Raw genomic sequence first — 18,341 nt, forward strand, 5'->3', positions numbered from 1 at the left:
ATGTACTAGTTTTTTTACAATATTTTTTTGAAAATACAATATTTTTTTCAAAATTTCTCAATTTTCGTTGTCAGCAGGCTATTTATTGACATTTTCAATAGCATACCACACAAACACAACAAGCCTTTTGACAAATACAAAGTACATTTCTGAAACAATGAAAGATCTTTCTTTAATTGTGTGCAAAAAGTAAATCTCCACATGTACTAGTTTTTTTACAATATTTTTTTCAAAATACAATATTTTTTTCAAAATTTTCTAATTTTGGTTGTCAGCAGGCTATTTATTGACATTTTCAATAGCATACCACACAAACACAACAAGCCTTTTGACAAATACAAAGTACATTTCTGAAACAATGAAAGATCTTTCTTTAATTGTGTGCAAAAAGTAAGTCTCCACATGTACTAGTTTTTTTACAATATTTTTTTCAAAATACAATATTTTTTTCAAAATTTTTCAATTTTGGTTGTCAGCAGGCTATTTATTGACATTTTCAATAGCATACCACACAAACACAACAAGCCTTTTGACAAATACAAAGTACATTTCTGAAACAATGAAAGATCTTTCTTTAATTGTGTGCAAAAAGTAAATCTCCACATGTACTAGTTTTTTTACAATATTTTTTTCAAAATACAATATTTTTTTCAAAATTTTCTAATTTTGGTTGTCAGCAGGCTATTTATTGACATTTTCAATAGCATACCACACAAACACAACAAGCCTTTTGACAAATACAAAGTACATTTCTGAAACAATGAAAGATCTTTCTTTAATTGTGTGCAAAAAGTAAATCTCCACATGTACTAGTTTTTTTACAATATTTTTTTCAAAATACAATATTTTTTTCAAAATGTCCCAATTTTGGTTGTCAGCAGGCTATTTATATGCTTTGGCGCATGCGTTCTGAGTGTCATAGGGTGGACGTGTTGAATGAGTTACAACAATGAAACAAGGGACTGCAGATGATGGAAATAGAACAACATATCAATACTAATGTACTTACCAGAAAGTCGAAACTAGTTCGCATTGTTCTTGTTTATGTATTATTGTTGCTGTTTTCTGGTGAGTAAATTTGTATTGTTATCTTGTTCGTTAATGAGAACTTCATCTTTCATTTTAATGTGAGACATGATCACTCAATGTACCACTTGTGCGTGACAGATACCGCAGTTCCAAATGTCGGTCAAGTTGCGACGAAACAGCTGTCACTCTCAGTTCAAGAGAGTAGATGGGGTGTTCCTCATCATCACGGGTATTAGCCGTAGTGACGTCATTGATTCTCAGAGGACTGATGCTGTGATCAGAAACGCCCTGAACAAGAGCCTCTGTAAAGTTACTGACGTCATCGCTGAAGCCAATGTCTGCAACAACATTACAAAAACTGATTCGAACATGTCCCATCTGTACAACACATCCGTACGGAAGGGTTAAGGATAGAAGCAAGATGGCGGAGAAGAAGGGCAATGAGATTAACAAGAAAGAAGAAGATGAAGAAGAGGAGGAGAGAGAACAATAGAACACCACTAGATATAACACCAATTTTCACAACATCACCCCAGACAAAAATTTTGTCAGCATCACTGGAAACACGACTGTTGACAACTCTACCGACAACTTCAGCTCTCACATCATCACTGGAAACAGGACTGTTGACAGCTCAACTGACAACTTCAGCTCTCACAGCATCACTGGAAACACGACTGTTGACAGCTCTACTGACAACTTCAGCTCTCACAACATCACTGGAAACACGACTGTTGACAGCTCTACTGACAACTTCAGCTCTCACAGCATCACTGGAAACACGACTGTTGACAGCTCTACTGACAACTTCAGCTCTCACAGCATCACTGGAAACACGACTGTTGACAGCTCTACTGACAACTTCAGCTCTCACAGCATTACAGGAAACACGACTGTTGACAGCTCTACTGACAACTTCAGCTCTCACAGCATCACTGGAAACACGACTGTTGACAGATCTACTGACAACTTCAGCTCTCACTACATCGCTGGAAACACCACTCTTGACAGCTCTGCTGACAAGTTCAGCTCTCACAACACCACTGGAAACACGACTGTTGACAGCTCTACTGACAACTTCAGCTCTCACAGCATCACTGGAAACACGACTGTTGACAGTTCTACTGACAACTTCAGCTCTCACAGCATCACTGGAAACACGACTGTTGACAGCTCTACTGACAACTTCAGCTCTCACAGCATTACAGGAAACACGACTGTTGACAGCTCTACTGACAACTTCAGCTCTCACAGCATCACTGGAAACACGACTGTTGACAGCTCTACTGACAACTTCAGCTCTCACAGCATCACTGGAAACACGACTGTTGACAGATCTACTGACAACTTCAGCTCTCACTACATCACTGGAAACACCACTCTTGACAGCTCTACTGACAAGTTCAGCTCTCACAACATCACTGGAAACACGACTGTTGACAGCTCTACTGACAACTTCAGCTCTCACAGCATCACTGGAAACACGACTGTTGACAGTTCTACTGACAACTTCAGCTCTCACAGCATCACTGGAAACACGACTGTTGACAGCTCTACTGACAACTTCAGCTCTCACAGCATCACTGGAAACACGACTGTTGACAGCTCTACTGACAACTTCAGCTCTCACAGCATCGCTGGAAACACGACTGTTGACAGCTCTACTGACAACTTCAGCTCTCACAACATCACTGGAAACACGACTGTTGACAGCTCTACTGACAACTTCAGCTCTCACAGCATCACTGGAAACACGACTGTTGACAGTTCTACTGACAACTTCAGCTCTCACAGCATCGCTGGAAACACGACTGTTGTCAGCTCTACTGACAACTTCAGCTCTCACAGCATCACTGGAAACACCACTGTTGACAGCTCTACTGACAACTTCAGCTCTCACAGCATCACTGGAAAAACGACTGTTGACAGCTCTACTGACAACTTCAGCTCATGGAGCATCACTGGAAACACCACTGTTGACAGCTCTACTGACAACTTCAGCTCTCACAGCATCACTGGAAACACGACTGTTGACAGCTCTACTGACAACTTTAGCTCTCACAACATCACTGGAAACACGACTAGTGACAGCTCTACTGACAACTTCAGCTCTCACAGCATCACTGGAAACACCTTCTTGGCTCCTTCTTGGCTTTGACGAAAATCAGGTCTCCATTCTAACACTACTGGACTTGTCTAGCGCATTTGATACGATAGACCACGAAATTCTGCTCCACAGGCTTCAGCACTCCTTTGGTGTTCATGACCTGGCCTTTTCCTGGGTTCGTTCGTACCTTACTAACCGGACGCAGACCGTTTGTGTCAACGGCATCAAATCTCAACCTTCAGCTCTCCAGTACGGTGTCCCGCAAGCAAAATTTTTTTTCACACGTCAGTTGCGGGCTTCCAATCCCGAAGGCTGGTTCCGAGTAACTACGAACGTAATCGGAAGTTCCGATGTTTACCAAGTCAAAGAGCCGAGTCGAACACTATCCTTGCGTCATCCAGGGAGATACTGTACAGATCTCTGCGTCATCTTTGACTTTGCAAGCAGCTTCGGAGATTTCAAAACAACGTTTTTGCCCCAAAAAAGATTGTGGGCTCTTTTTTTTCCTCCTCAAGTTATTTTGGACGTTGAGCGTGGTTTGTCAGACCTATAGCGTTTCGGTTTTTAGTCAAGTTACAAAATGGCAGTCCAAGGCAAGGAGCGTCTCCAATGATGTTTGCTAATGCGAGAGAATTGGGACGGGCGAACCATTGCATATTAACCAGAGGTAAGTTTCCATGTTTCGTTTTATACTTAGAGTGGGTCTTTGCGAGTATGTGTTGCAACATGTGTCACTCCGCTCACTGTCACTGACAGTCACTGAGTGTCAGTCTCTGACAACAACATTGGATGCATGTACCTGTACGTGTATGTATCCTTGCCTTACGTCAGGTACGAAGATAGTTGCCCTGTACAGGGATTTCCTCATTAATGTGGAGAAGAAGAAGAGTACCACTGCCATGTTTTTGCAACCTCTTTTTGACCCAATTCGAGATGCATGAGTCATAATATTTTAAAAATCCTTTTTTTAAAGATTGAATCCAATTTCCAAGACAGTGAATAAAAAATCAAAGCTAGTGCTGGTCAAATGTTTTAATGCTAGAATTAAAAATAGATAACCTTCTCGGAATATAATTGCAAGCAGGTTGGAGGCTAGTTCAAGAATCAAATTGCTGACTTACCCAGGCTGGCTGGTTACAGTGCGTTTCTTTGAAAGGCAATCAATGGTTCTACTGCTCTGCTAGTACTCACCATTTTGAAAGTGATGTTCCCATGATTGGTACTTCATCTATTATTTTATTGCAGGTCTCCTCTCAGCTGAAAAAGCCAACCGATTGCTGCATGGCCAGCGACGAATCAGGTAAAACTAAAAGGTTTTATTATGTACAACTGTCAGTGTCAGTGTTATGACATACAGTGGGTTTTTTCCTTCCCCTCTCTCTCATTCTCAAGTTCTGGTCAGAATAACTCATGTGGAGGTGTGCGTGTGTGACTGTGAGCAAGACTGTGAGAGAGTGGTGTTTTTTTTTTATAATTCAGGTTCAGGGATAATAATAAAATAATGAACACCTACTGACTTAGACTCCAAACCGCAAGCTCTTAGCCTTATTTCACCAGTATGGTGATCACTTCCTCCCGTATTGGAACCATTACTAATATACTAGAAGCGCATGACTTTCAGTGTGTATGTTTGATTAAAAAAAATGCATTGCAGTAAACACTGTCACTGTCAGGATAAAATTATCTCAATGAAACTGTGTGTCAAGTTCTATTATTATTTTCCTTTTTTGAGTATGTATAACATGTATATTATGCATGTGTGTAGAGCACAGAGAGCGTAAAACTTTAAAAGGAAAATAATAATAGAACTTGACACACATGATTCCTATGATAATGTAGGACAGTGGCATTGATATCTTTCTAGAATAATATGTCGTTTTACATTCAGTGAAATTTGACTGAATTAGTGAACTGAATGTATTCAAATATATATGGTGACAGACATGTATACATACAATGTAGACAAGTTAAATTTGTATGTGTGTACATCACTACATGTTCTGTAGCTTACAAGTTACATTGAAAACAGCCTTGACTATAATGGAAATCCACTTAATCACTGTCTTTGGGGTTCCAACAAAAATCAGACGCAGTAGGGGGGGGGGGGGGGGGGAGTGGGGGATTTTATTTGAACTTGTCTACCAGGGAAAAAGAATGTTTAAGCTCTTGGCATTTATGTGGGTTTAGTGTGTGTATGTGTGTCAGTTACAAACAGTACACAACTTATTCCTTTATACTCATACTTAGACTTGTTCTTGTCGTTGTGTTTAAGATCCGTTCCTTTCTCATTCATTTGTCAGTAGTGACTGAAGATGACGAAGACCTGGCCAGTGAATGTGGATGAAAAGCAGTGCTATCCAAGTCCAGCTATGATCGATGGGGAAACTACAGCAACAGCCGCAGAGGATCACCGGACAAAAAGAACTGTTTCCCAGTATTGTAAATGTCCACTCAGTATTGGTTGTATTGAGCATTACAACTTGTTGCTATTGTACATTTTTGTCAATGTTTTAAAGGCCCGCTACGCCTCACAGGGCCGGACTAGGCTAAGAGGAGGGGTGGGGGGGGGGGGGGGGGGGGTTGCCAGTGGTGGTCCACGGGGATGTTCCCCTTGGCGGGGTCAAGGGGCAGAGCCCCTATATTGTGGGGATCAGGGGGCGAAGCCCCCTGAAGCTGATGGGTAGGTCATATTCTGAGATAGGAAAATGGTCGCTCCTTGCATGAAACGGCATAAAATAAACAATCATAAAAAATGTTTTAAATAAGTGAGGTACATGTTTAGGCAAGGGGGGGGGGGGGGGGGGGGGTTGCGCAACCCCCATAACAACACCCCCCCCCCCCCCCGGTAGTCCGGCCCTGCCTCATTTAAAAAGTTGTCCGATCGTTTTGAACTGAGCGCTGTCATTGTCCCATAAGAACTCCATTCCTTTGGACGGTGCAATATTCTATATTTTTCTCTCAAGATACACATTTTCAAAAAGAGACCGAGCGCTGAACTGAAGTTGTGCAGTGCGGATCTTGCGTTTTTGGGAATTCCAAACCGTTTGTGATATGAGCTGTTTGGGTACACCTGTCTGCAGCACATTCAAGTTAGGAGTACGGGAGACAACTACAACTGACCATAAGTCTTGCGTCTGCTTTTGTTTTCAGTTCAAGACATTTTGACGAAGCGCATTGAATTATGCCACCGAAATAAAACTAAGGCCTGTCCACTTACAAAAACTGCTGGGTCAAAGTTCAGTAAATCTTACATTTTCTTAAAGGTACTGAACTTGTCAAATCCAGGTGCACAGAGCCCCTGGGGCTTTTAGTCATACCTCAGGCAGCTATCCGTTAGAAGAACCACCAAATTTCATTGACTTGCACCCAAAGAGTCAAGAACTGCGATTTTTTTACGAATTAATTTCGTACTCAGACCCGGCTGGTCTTGACCTATTTTTGGATCTAAATTTAGATCAGGTAGATCACCACATCATGCACAAAAAGACACGTCACTAGCAAACTATGTCAGACGTCATCATGAGTTTGTGTAAAACAAAATGGAGGCCAGAATCACTCAGTTGAATCGAACTCCGACCAAACACCACGCAATAACTAGGTTAATTTATGCACTCGCGTGAACAAGAAACTGTCGAGCTTCACAGATGTCGTCGTTGGGTAGTTTTGGGTTTGTTTTACTACCATAGGAGGATTTTTGAACTGTAAATGCACTCAGCTGCAACAAAAACGCAAAGGCTGTGAGCTGCACTGTGCCTTTAAGGAAATGTTCGGCAGTAAAATTGAATTCGGAAAATACATGGAATAACCTGGTTTTCTGCATAAAAATAAATAAAACAATTGTGAATACTTCTTCTGCGTTCGTGGGCTGAAACTCCCATGTACACTCATGTTTTTGCACGAGTGGATTTGTACGTGTATGATCCTTTTTACCCCGCCATTTAGGCAGCCATACGCCGCTTTCGGATAATTGTGAATACTGATCGACGTAGAGTGCCGTTGGAAACAGTCGTTACATTGGATTTCTAGGAAACTGTTTAACAGCGACATCATACATCAGAAATTCCTAATATTTGGCACAAAGATACACATGTATCAATCTACAATCATATAGAACGATTTTTGACAACAGACTACAGTTGAATTTTGATATCTTTTGTCATGAGGATGAACGAATTTCTTACTGCATATTCATTACAATAATTAATTTAAATTCAACTGTAGTTTTTAACAAAAAACACGTTCTTTATGATTGTAGATATAATACATGTGTATCCTTAAATATTATGAATTTCTGATGTATGATGTTGCTGTAAAACTGTTTTCTAGAAATCCCATATGGCGCTGTTAATGCTAGATTCCATAGCAACAGCAGTCTATATCCATCCACAATGTTTTCATTCATTTTAATAAGTCACTTCAAGAATTAACCAGAAAACCAAGTTATTCCTTGACTATTCTTCAAGTTTAAAGGCACAATGCAGCTCACAGCCTTAGTTTTGCGTTTTTGTTGCAGCTGAGTGCATTTACAGTTCAAAAATCCTCATATGGTAGTAAAACAAACCCAAAACTACCCAACGACGACATCTGTGAAGCTCGACAGTTTCTTGTTCACGCGAGTGCATAAATTAACCTAGTTATTACGTGGTGTTTGGTCTGAGTTCGATTCAAATGAGTGATTCCGGCCTCCATTTTGTTTTACACAAACTCATGATGATGTCTGACATAGTTTGCTAGTGACGTGTCTTTTTGTGCATGATGTGGTGATCTACCTGATCTAAATTTAGATCCAAAAATAGGTCAAGACCAGCCGGGACAGAGTCCGAAATTAATTCGTAAAAAATCGCAGTTCTTGACTCTTTGGGTGCAAGTCAATGAAACTTTTTAGTTCTTTTAACGGATAGCTGCCTGAGGTATGACTAAAACTAAAAGCCCCAGGGGATCCGTGCATCTGGATTTGACAAGTTCAGTACCTTTAAGTTTGGTAATTTTACTGCCGCACATTGCCTTAAGTCATAAATAAAGGGTTCCAGTAACATACCATTCTTCTTTATTGATTATGAACTTTGGAAGGTTAGATTTTGGAATCAGTTTTTATATTTAGTCAAGTTTTGACTAAATATTTTAACATCGAGGGGGAATCGAAACGAGGGTCGTGGTGTATGTGCGTGCGTGTGTGTGTGTGGATGTGTATGGGTGTGTGTGTGTGTGTGTGTGTGTGTGTGTGTGTGTGTGTGTGTAGAGCGATTCAGACTAAACTACTGGACCGATCTTTATGAAATTTGACATGAGAGTTCCTGGGTATGAAATCCCCGAACGTTTTTCTCATTTTTTTGATAAATGTCTTTGATGACGTCATATCCGGCTTTTCGTGAAAGTTGAGGCGGCACTGTCACGCCCTCATTTTTCAACCAAATTGGTTGAAATTTTGGTCAAGTAATCTTCGACGAAGCCCGGGGTTCGGTATTGCATTTCAGCTTGGTGGCTTAAAAATTAATTAATGACTTTGGTCATTAAAAATCTGAAAATTGTAAAAAAAAATAAAAATTTATAAAACGATCCAAATTTACGTTTATCTTATTCTCCATCATTTGCTGATTCCAAAAACATATAAATATGTTATATTCGGATTAAAAACAAGCTCTGAAAATTAAATATATAAAAATTATTATCAAAATTAAATTGTCGAAATCAATTTAAAAACACTTTCATCTTATTCCTTGTCGGTTCCTGATTCCAAAAACATATAGATATGATATGTTTGGATTAAAAACACGCTCAGAAAGTTAAAACAAAGAGAGGTACAGAAAAGCGTGCTATCCTTCTTAGCGCAACTACTACCCCGCTCTTCTTGTCAATTTCACTGCCTTTGCCATGAGCGGTGGCCTGACGATGCTACGAGTAAAATGGCATTGCGTTCAGTTTCATTCTGTGAGTTCGACAGCTACTTGACTAAATATTGTATTTTCGCCTTACGCGACTTGTTTTTAAATATTTCCTTGATGTGTTGTAATAAGATCAACCGTCTGCTTGGACATATACTAAAGATCCACTACCTGGCTGCTGTCTGCGGAAAATCGATTAATTCATAGACAAATATGCCTTACAGGGAAGCAGCTAGCCAGTTGACTGTACGTGTGTTTGTGTAGAGGTGTTCTTATTGCATGTTCAAGCCAGGACAGATGGTGACCTGAAACATTTACACATTACACATGTATGCAGGACTGCTACTTTAAGCTTAGGTGCAAGTGTGATGATATAATTATTTGTTTGACTGATTATGGGCATTAAAATAAAACTGCAAAAAGAATACTTACACTTGAGATCTGATTTTGTGCGTGTCTGTGTGTGTGTGCGCATGAGGGTGTGTGTGGGCCATTTGACATACTTGCAGAAGAAACCAACAGAGGTAACTGATAAACTGCATTTATTAACACAAAGAGGTAAACAAAGTGAGTTCACACATTTCACAAAAATAAGAAAAGGCAGTCTCACATGTGTGATAGTCTAGGAATACCAATGCATTCACAATATTTAGTACTCGCATGAATGGCCCAAGAAAACTATAGGCTGAGAATGCAAGTTCTAATTTGGCACATTTGTACATGTAGCTGCATCCACTAGACATATATCCATCTTACAATAAAAAAAAACTAGTGGTTAGGACATGGGCCTGAAAATCTCAAGGTCCTAGGTTCGAATCTCTGCAGAGGCATTTACTTTTTCCCCTTAGGCCCCCCAAAAAATAGGTCTGTTTACGGTAACATAGGCCAAAAAAATAGGGTCGGTAGGTCGGGATTTTTTTTTTTCCCAAAAAAACATATTTTTACGTTATTTTGCCAAAAAAACAAGATTTTTTTTCCTTTTTTGACTCACATGCGTAGGCAGGTTTCACAATCTTCAATCACAGACTTCCTTTTTTTTCAACAAAATCAATCTTGACAGAGATCTTTGAAATAGTGTTTTTATTAAAGCCTTACATCCTCCTGGATGGAATCAAGACAAAAACTTGTATGGAGACGCATTCTTGTCGACATAATGTGATAGCTTGTTACAGTACTCTATCAAACAAAGGGATAGACGTAAACAGAATTGGGTAACGATTTAATCAAAGAATATTGTCCAGAGGCTTTAATAAATTAAGCAATAACAATGCAAGCAAAATATCATTTCCGAGCTCAGTGAAAAAAGCAGCAAATAAGGACTAATTATGGGAATTCCGTTCTTCTGAACTGCTATTTCGCTGTGATGCACGTCATGAGCATACCTTCAAAAGTAACAATGTTAATTGCACTCCATTTCTCACTTTAAAAAAAAAGTAGAATCATTGACCAATAGAAAAAAACGAGTTTGGAATTTTTTTTTGCATATTCTTGGGGAATAAATACCTGAAAATGTAACCCTACCCTCTAAATGGTGACATCATGACAGCGAAAAAAAATATACAGAACAAGTCATGTGAAGCGATAATAAAACATTAAGTTGGTTTGAAACTAAAAGATCAACATTGGAATCAGGGACGAGTCATTAACAATGCTAGTGAGATTTGGCTAGCCGAAACCAGAAGACCGAGACGGGTTGCCTCCGCGAAGCATATGAACAAAACGGGCGATTTTTCTCATTTGAGCAGATTTTCACACTAAGCATGACATATCTGTTTATACATTGGGATCCAGGAAATCCAAAGGATACAATGCAATAACTTTTGAATCTGTAATCAAAAGTGTTATTGTTATTTGCAATTTTTAGAATGTTATGTACCAAATTTTATAATACATTTCATAACTTGACGAAATGTAAAACAAGTCGCGTAAAGCGATATAAAAACATGTAGTCAATCTATAGGCATCAAATTGAAGGATAAACTAAAAAAAAAACAGTCCGATCGGCGAGACTAAATTCAGATAGTCTCGGCTAACCATACCCGAAAACCGTCACGGATCACACTCATCTCCGCGAAGCATACTCAACCTGTTTTCTTTAATTCTGAACGCGTTTTTAAAGTAAACATAACATATGTATATATATTTTTTAAATCAGGAGAAGATAAGAAGTACAATGCAGTAGTGTTTGAATCTGTAATGAAATATTCGTTTTTGATGACAATTTTAATGAGCGAACTAATTCACTTATTTTCAAGCTACCTGGCTCAAATGCAATATCAAAGTCCCGACTTAATCAAAGATTACTTAACAGGTCCGCCTCAACTATCACAAAAACGGAAATGACGTCATCAAAGACTGTGGCAGAGTACCTGACTGAACTGTGGCATAGTACCTGGACGCAGTCCCAGTATATCCACTACAGACTGAACTGTGGCATAGTACATGGACGCTGTCCCAGTATATCCACTACAGACTGAACCTTAATGTCTTGCATTTTCTACAACAACTACTCTGCACACATAAGAAAACCCAACCCCTCTCGCACGCACACATGCAAGTACGCACGCATCAACACTCACGCATCAACACTCACACACACACACACACACACACATAAGCTAACACAAACGAACACGTGCGCACAACGCTCGCGCGCACGCTTACACACACACTGACACACACACACGCGCACGCACGCAGGCACGCACACACACACACACACACACACACACACACACAAACGAACACGTGCGCGCAACGCTCGGCCGCACGCACACACACACACACACACACACACACACACACACACACACACACAGCTAGATAATACATCATCTGATATGTTTCCTTGTTCATATGCTTTTTTCAAGTCATAAACGTAAACAATGAATGGTTTTACTGGGATTTTGTTCAGCGTTTTGTATTATCTGCGTCTGTTGTCGGATTTAAATACTCTCTCTAAAACTGGGTATCTAATCACGACCGATAAGATTTTCCCCTTTTCGATTAAAAAGTACAATGAGATTTAGTCAGAACCATAACATTATTCTTCCAAAAACACTTATTAACATCCATGTAAAAGAAACACAACTCTGTTCATCAAATTATCTCACCCTTTGCAAGAAACTTATGGCGAAGGCACATTTCGCGCCGCGGTGCAGATGACGCAATTAACTCTCGTGACGAAACGATTGGTTCGTGACGTCGCGTCATCAACCGTTTATGAATGGCCCTTGTATGAATGGCATTCTTTCTGTTGGGATGATGTGTGAACCTCATCATTAGTGACTTGGAAAATCGGTCGGATTTAGGTATCCCCGAAGTCGGTCGGAATTGGATACACTTACCCTACACTCTTCCACACTGACAGGCGCGCGCGCACGTACGCACGCACATATGCAACAATAACAATGACAAAAATCAAACTTTTAAAAGCACTTGAAAGTTAATAAACAAAGCAACTATTGATTCCCTACGATTATATGATCGTGACTGGCTCTCTTTCCAAGTTGGAACGTTTTCAATCTGCTGTCTGACGTCATCAAAGTGTTGAAAAACGTACGGCGATGTCTATAAAACTCTCACTTGACCACAACATTCACAATGCAGTGCATTCAAGGATTGAAAAAAACCACTGGCGTTGATCAGACACAGTCACTGAATGTTGTTATTTTACAAATGAATCTGCTTAACATTTGGTAAGAAATGACCGTCAATAGTGCCGGGCGGTCGTGAGAATTCAAGGTTTTCAGAGACAGACAGTAAATAACGTGCTCTGAAATAAACACATGCCGAAACATTCTTTAGTCAGCCAGTTGATCATCTGCCTGACAACGGATAGGAAGTATAAAATTGGTCGCATCATGGCAATTTGCTGTGTATGGCGGTCATAGCAGACGATTTGTCTTCAGGACGGTCGTGAGAAAAAATGAGACAGACACCTTGCCCGAGTGACTAGACAGTAAATAACGTGCTCTGAAATAAACACATGCCAAAAATTCTTTAGTCAGCCAGTTGATCATCTGCCTGACAACGGATAGGAAGTGTAAAATTGGTTGCATCATGACAATTTGCTGTGTATGGCGGTTATAGCAGACGATTTGTCTGCAGGGCGGTCGTGAGAAAAAATGAGACAGACACCTTGCCCGAGTTACTAGACAGTAAATAACGTGCTCTGAAATAAACACATGCCGAAAAATTCTTTAGTCAGCCAGTTGATTATCTGCCTGACAACGGATAGGAAGTGTAAAATTGGTTGCATCATGACAATTTGCTGTGTATGGCGGTTATAGCAGACGATTTGTCTGCAGGGCGGTCGTGAGAAAAAATGAGACAGACACCTTGCCCGAGTGACAAAATGACCAAGCGCAAGTAGAATAAGCCGTAGTTAGCCTTTCAAAACCCTTTCATGTCGTGATTTGATGGAAATTGCTACTTATTAAAAGCATGTTACGTCCAAACCTTTTAACAGCCATTCCAACTGAACAGATTTGTAATTAACGTTTTTGAGACAGACACATTTAGAAAAAAGACCGTTTACTTCACATGCGATTGTATCGACTAAACATAAACACATTCATTGTTTTTTTTAACTAAGTGTGTTCATCTATCTCTGTTCTTTGGTTTCTAATGTACTTTTCACTGGATTTCTTTGTGTGTTTTTGTACTGGTGCCTTTGTCTATTGCAATGTGGCTAAAAAGGGAAATCGTGTCTGTCTCATTTCTCACGACCGACCTACCTTTTTCGCTGGTGGGGAATACAAACTTGACTTAAATTCGATCAAAGTTTATTTTTCATATGTAAATTCCGAAGACATTCGACACAGACCAGTGAAAATTCACGACTAAACAAAACGAAACATGTTATTTAATATCAAAGTCAGGGACATACCCGACTCTGAAGACTGTGAAACCTGTCCGTAGCAAAAGTGAGTCTATGTACTCACCCGAGTCGTCCGTCCGTCCGTCCGTCCGGACGTCCGTCCGTCCGTCCGGACGTCCGTCCGGAAAACTTTAACGTTGGATATTTCTTGGACACTATTCAGTCTATCAGTACCAAATTTGGCAAGATGGTGTATGATGACAAGGCCCCAAAAAACATACATAGCATCTTGACCTTGCTTCAAGGTCAAGGTCGCAGGGGCCATAAATGTTGCCTAAAAAACAGCTATTTTTCACATTTTTCCCATTTTCTCTGAAGTTTTTGAGATTGAATACCTCACCTATATATGATATATAGGGCAAAGTAAGCCCCATCTTTTGATACCAGTTTGGTTTACCTTGCTTCAAGGTCAAGGTCACAGGAGCTCTTCAAAGTTGGATTGTATACATATTTTGAAGTGACCTTGACCCTGAACTATGGAAGATAACTGTTTCAAACTTAAACATTATGTGGGGCACATGTTATGCTTTCATCATGAGACACATTTGGTCACATATGATCAAGGTCAAGGTCACTTTGACCCTTATGAAATGTGACCAAAATAAGGTAGTGAACCACTAAAAGTGACCATATCTCATGGTAGAAAGAGCCAATAAGCACCATTGCACTTCCTATGTCTTGAATTAACAGCTGTGTTGCATGACCTTGGATGACCTTGACCTTGGGTCAAGGTCACATGTATTTTGGTAGGAAAAATGTGTAAAGCATGCGAGTCGTATGGGCTTTGCCCTTCTTGTTTCCCAAATGCCAAAAAAAGTCTAGGGTCGCGCGAAAAAACTAGGTCGGTCGGGTTACCGTAAACAGACCTTTTTTTTTGGCCTTAGTTAAAATAAAAATGCTCAATCGAGAGAGAGCAACCGTAAAGTTACCAGCGTAAAAGTAAAGTGTTGAATGCAGCTGTAAAGGTCATGCCAGCAGTGTGGGTCAGTTCTGGTAGCTCTGTCAGCACAGAATGGACTGAATCTGATCATCATCCTCAGCAAAGCCAGGCACCACTCTGCAAGCTGCCTGCACGTCATATCTCGGCACCTCACTTCCTGGAAAATAAAGAAAATGTATTACTGAGCACATTCAGACTTTGCTGTGCACTGATGGGGATATGTTTTTGGTATTGAGAAGAGGGTGTGTGGTGGGGGTGCCGGAAGGTAGGTGGGAAGTAATACATACATGTACTTGTTCTTCACACAATCAGTGGGATGGAGAATGGTGTGGGTGATACTGACAGTGACAACTATTAACTAAACTGTAAACATTGTTCTGTAATATTACAGGTGCCATCATTCCTTCCTGTGAAAACCATTTATTTATATACTTTCATCATTAAAATTAAAAAGAATCTTTCATCATTAAAAAGACTTCCTCACAAGAACCTTTCTAACGACATGATATCTTGTTATGCTGCTGATGTGAGCGGTTTTTCTGGACTGTGATGGAAATTTACTATTTTTTTAATTGACAGCATGAGCCCTCATCCCACACACATTCCCTATTTAGCGTTGACACCTTACAGTTTTGTTGAGAAATGTGATGTGAAGTCATTCAGAAAATTCTAACACTGCGCAGGGGCAGTCAGGGTGTTGATACGTTTTACTATATTATATAACTCTTATTCCATGTAAAAAATAAAAAAAACTATAAAAAAAACTGGCCAGATCTGTGATTGTGAGCCAAGGAAAGGACTGACTGTATTTAAAATAATTCCAGTAATGAGTAAATCTTTCATTCTAGCTATTTCATGTTTTACTTTCTTGCATCACAATAGTTCAAATCAATGTTCATACAAACAGCATAATGCACTTTATGAGTATAGGGTTGCAACAAACTTTAAGATGGGAAGGAGAGAGAAAATAAAGATATTTGTACCATTATGTATACAAAGTACATCATACCAATTAGTGAATTACCATGCACAGTATTACTATGCATCTTCAAATGTATGAATAATTTCATCTACAAAGTACTTGTAAATGTAAATTGTAATACAATTTACAAAGAACAAAAGACTGCTGAATGATCTACATCAGTACATGCATGTTTATAGCTACAGACTACCATCACCAATACCTTATAAATGTGTAACTTACTCTTCAGGGGTAGTCTGTAATGTAAAGCACCATGCCAAGTCATCCTGATACCTCTCCAGTACATGTATCCATGTTTAAAGGTAAACTGTTGGAACTGAAAGACAGGAGCTGTATGAATGATGCACATCACCTCTGGTTTCTCGGGAGGCCTGAAAAAAACCATAACAATATTAACATAACTATTAACATGTTTTAAAAATGAAATAAGTACTATTTCAACTTCACTATCAGAGCCAAATCACTCACTAATTCAGTAATTGTTTTGTTTATTCTTTTACAACCATAGTTCATACACTGATACAGCAACATTTGATTCTGTGCATATAGATTAAAGATCAAGCATTTTCTAAACTTGAGTAAAAAAAATAAGAACACAACAAGCACACACTCTGTGACTCACAGTCACACCCAGTTACTCAGTAACACACACATGACATACACAACAGATGAATCTTGCTCAGTTCTACAAAGGCCACGTTTGCAATGGTCATGTCTTGGATTTTAAAAACAATAACCTACCTGCTGGTTGATCCAAACCGATGATTGACAATCAGTGAGAGGAAAATGTCCGAGGCTGAGGATACTGCCTGTGGTGGGAGGGCGTTCCATTCGCCAATGGTGCGAGGAAAGAAAGACTGCTGTCTGTATGATGTTCTGCAGGCTGGGAGTTTATGAGCCTCAGCATGGATTGAGCGAGTGCTGAGTGCATTCTTTTCGCTCTATCCTATTAATTCACACATTGACCCTGCAGCAGTGGCGATCATTTCTAGATTGCAATCGGCAAAGTTCGTAGCTCGGATTGCACTCATTCCAGCGCTACCGTGTACTGGGTCAGCGAGACACGAACGACAACTCAAATCGATAAGCATCCGAACACATCGGAACTTCCGTTTACGTTCGTAGCTACTCGGAAATAGCCTTCGGGATTGAAAGCCCGCAACTGACGTGTGAAAAAAAATTTCGCGTCCCGCAAGGGTCCGTGCTTGGCCCCATACTTTTCGTTCTATATGCCTCCCCTGTGTCCGAAGTTATCAGTCGCCATGCGTTGTCGCACGAGAGTTTCGCTGATGATACACAGCTTCATCAGTCTGCCCCTCTTGCTGAAGTTGACGATCTGGTATCTCGGACACAGGATTGCATTGCGGACCTCAGTGATTGGATGTCTTTAAACAAACTCCAGTTAAATAGTGACAAAACCGAAGTTATGCTGGCCAGTCCCAAGAAATTTCTCAATCACCTTTCTTTTCCTGCCTCTCTCACTGTCAACGAACTACCTATCTCTCTCTCTCCGTCTGTCCGCAGCCTTGGCGTCACTCTCGATCCAACTCTCTCTTTCCAAAAACACATCTCTAACATCTGCAAGTCCGCCTATCTAGAGCTGCGCAAGATTAGTTCAGTCCGTCACTACCTCACCACTGATGCAACCAAAACGTTAGTGTGTTCTTTAGTCCTCAAAAAGATAGATTATTGCAATTCTCTTCTGGCCGGTCTCCCTAAGTACCTTTTAGATAGACTTCAAAGGATCCAAAATAACGCTGCCCGCCTGGTCTTAAAATCTTCCAAGTATGAACACGCCACACCCCTTCTTCACTCTCTACACTGGCTGCCTATCACTAAAAGGATCGAATACAAACTCTCCTCTCTTTCTTTTGCCGTCGTTTCTGGTTCTGCCCCAGAATACTTGTCAGAACTCCTCAATCTCTACACCTCCTCTCGTCAGCTTCGCTCCGCCGCCGACACTCGACTCTTCCGACTCCCCACAGTGCAAACAAAGACATGTGGCGAGAGGTCCTTCGCCTATCAAGCCCCTGTGACCTGGAATAGATTACCTCTGCCTCTCAGACACACAGATTCTCTCACTACATTCAAGACAAATCTCAAAACACACCTCTTTCAGCGCAAGTGATTTCCCCTCCAGCATCTCCCCACCCACCCCATCCTGCCCCACCTCACCCCCTACCTAGTGCCTAAAATAACGTGTATATATATTTTCTGCGCTTTGTGTCAGCACTGTCTGTGTGTGTGTAAATAGTACTGTTGACACGTTTTTACATAGAAGCCTACTGTGGTTCTTGTGCTTTGGCTGTGTATTGGATTGTCACTGTATGCCTGCATTATTAGTTGTCAGTAATAATTATATGTGCTGATTGTTCTCTTTGCCTGCGCGCGTATAGTATGTTGGTTATGTTTGGTTATAGTGTGTTTGCTTATGTTTGGTCGTTTTCTTTGCCTGTGCATGTATAGTTTGTTGGTTATGTTTGGTCGGTTTCTTTGCCTGTGCGTGTATAGTATGCTTG

At 40.3% G+C, this 18,341-nt stretch overlaps 1 protein-coding gene and 2 long non-coding RNA genes across 3 annotated transcripts; 2 read left to right on the plus strand and 1 right to left on the minus strand.

Moving 5' to 3' along the window:
- Positions 1-1,182: 1,182 nt before the first annotated feature.
- On the plus strand, positions 1,183-3,187 carry LOC138970179 (serine-rich adhesin for platelets-like). Its single transcript, XM_070342672.1, has 2 exons — positions 1,183-1,333; positions 1,566-3,187. Exons 1-2 carry the CDS (start codon positions 1,183-1,185, stop codon positions 3,185-3,187), a joined length of 1,773 nt encoding a protein of 590 aa, XP_070198773.1.
- A 213-nt stretch (positions 3,188-3,400) lies between these two features.
- On the plus strand, positions 3,401-5,698 carry LOC138970335 (uncharacterized). The gene is made up of 3 exons (XR_011456892.1): positions 3,401-3,803; positions 4,382-4,436; positions 5,437-5,698. It is a non-coding gene; the product is annotated as an uncharacterized lncRNA (long non-coding RNA).
- A 9,110-nt stretch (positions 5,699-14,808) lies between these two features.
- On the minus strand, positions 14,809-16,972 carry LOC138971291 (uncharacterized). The gene is made up of 3 exons (XR_011457212.1): positions 16,564-16,972; positions 16,045-16,193; positions 14,809-14,997 (listed from the first exon to the last, which is right to left on the minus strand). It is a non-coding gene; the product is annotated as an uncharacterized lncRNA (long non-coding RNA).
- Between the last annotated feature and the right edge of the window lie 1,369 nt (positions 16,973-18,341).

This window comes from Littorina saxatilis, linkage group LG7 (assembly GCF_037325665.1).
Source record: "Littorina saxatilis isolate snail1 linkage group LG7, US_GU_Lsax_2.0, whole genome shotgun sequence".
Taxonomy (NCBI): domain Eukaryota; kingdom Metazoa; phylum Mollusca; class Gastropoda; order Littorinimorpha; family Littorinidae; genus Littorina; species Littorina saxatilis.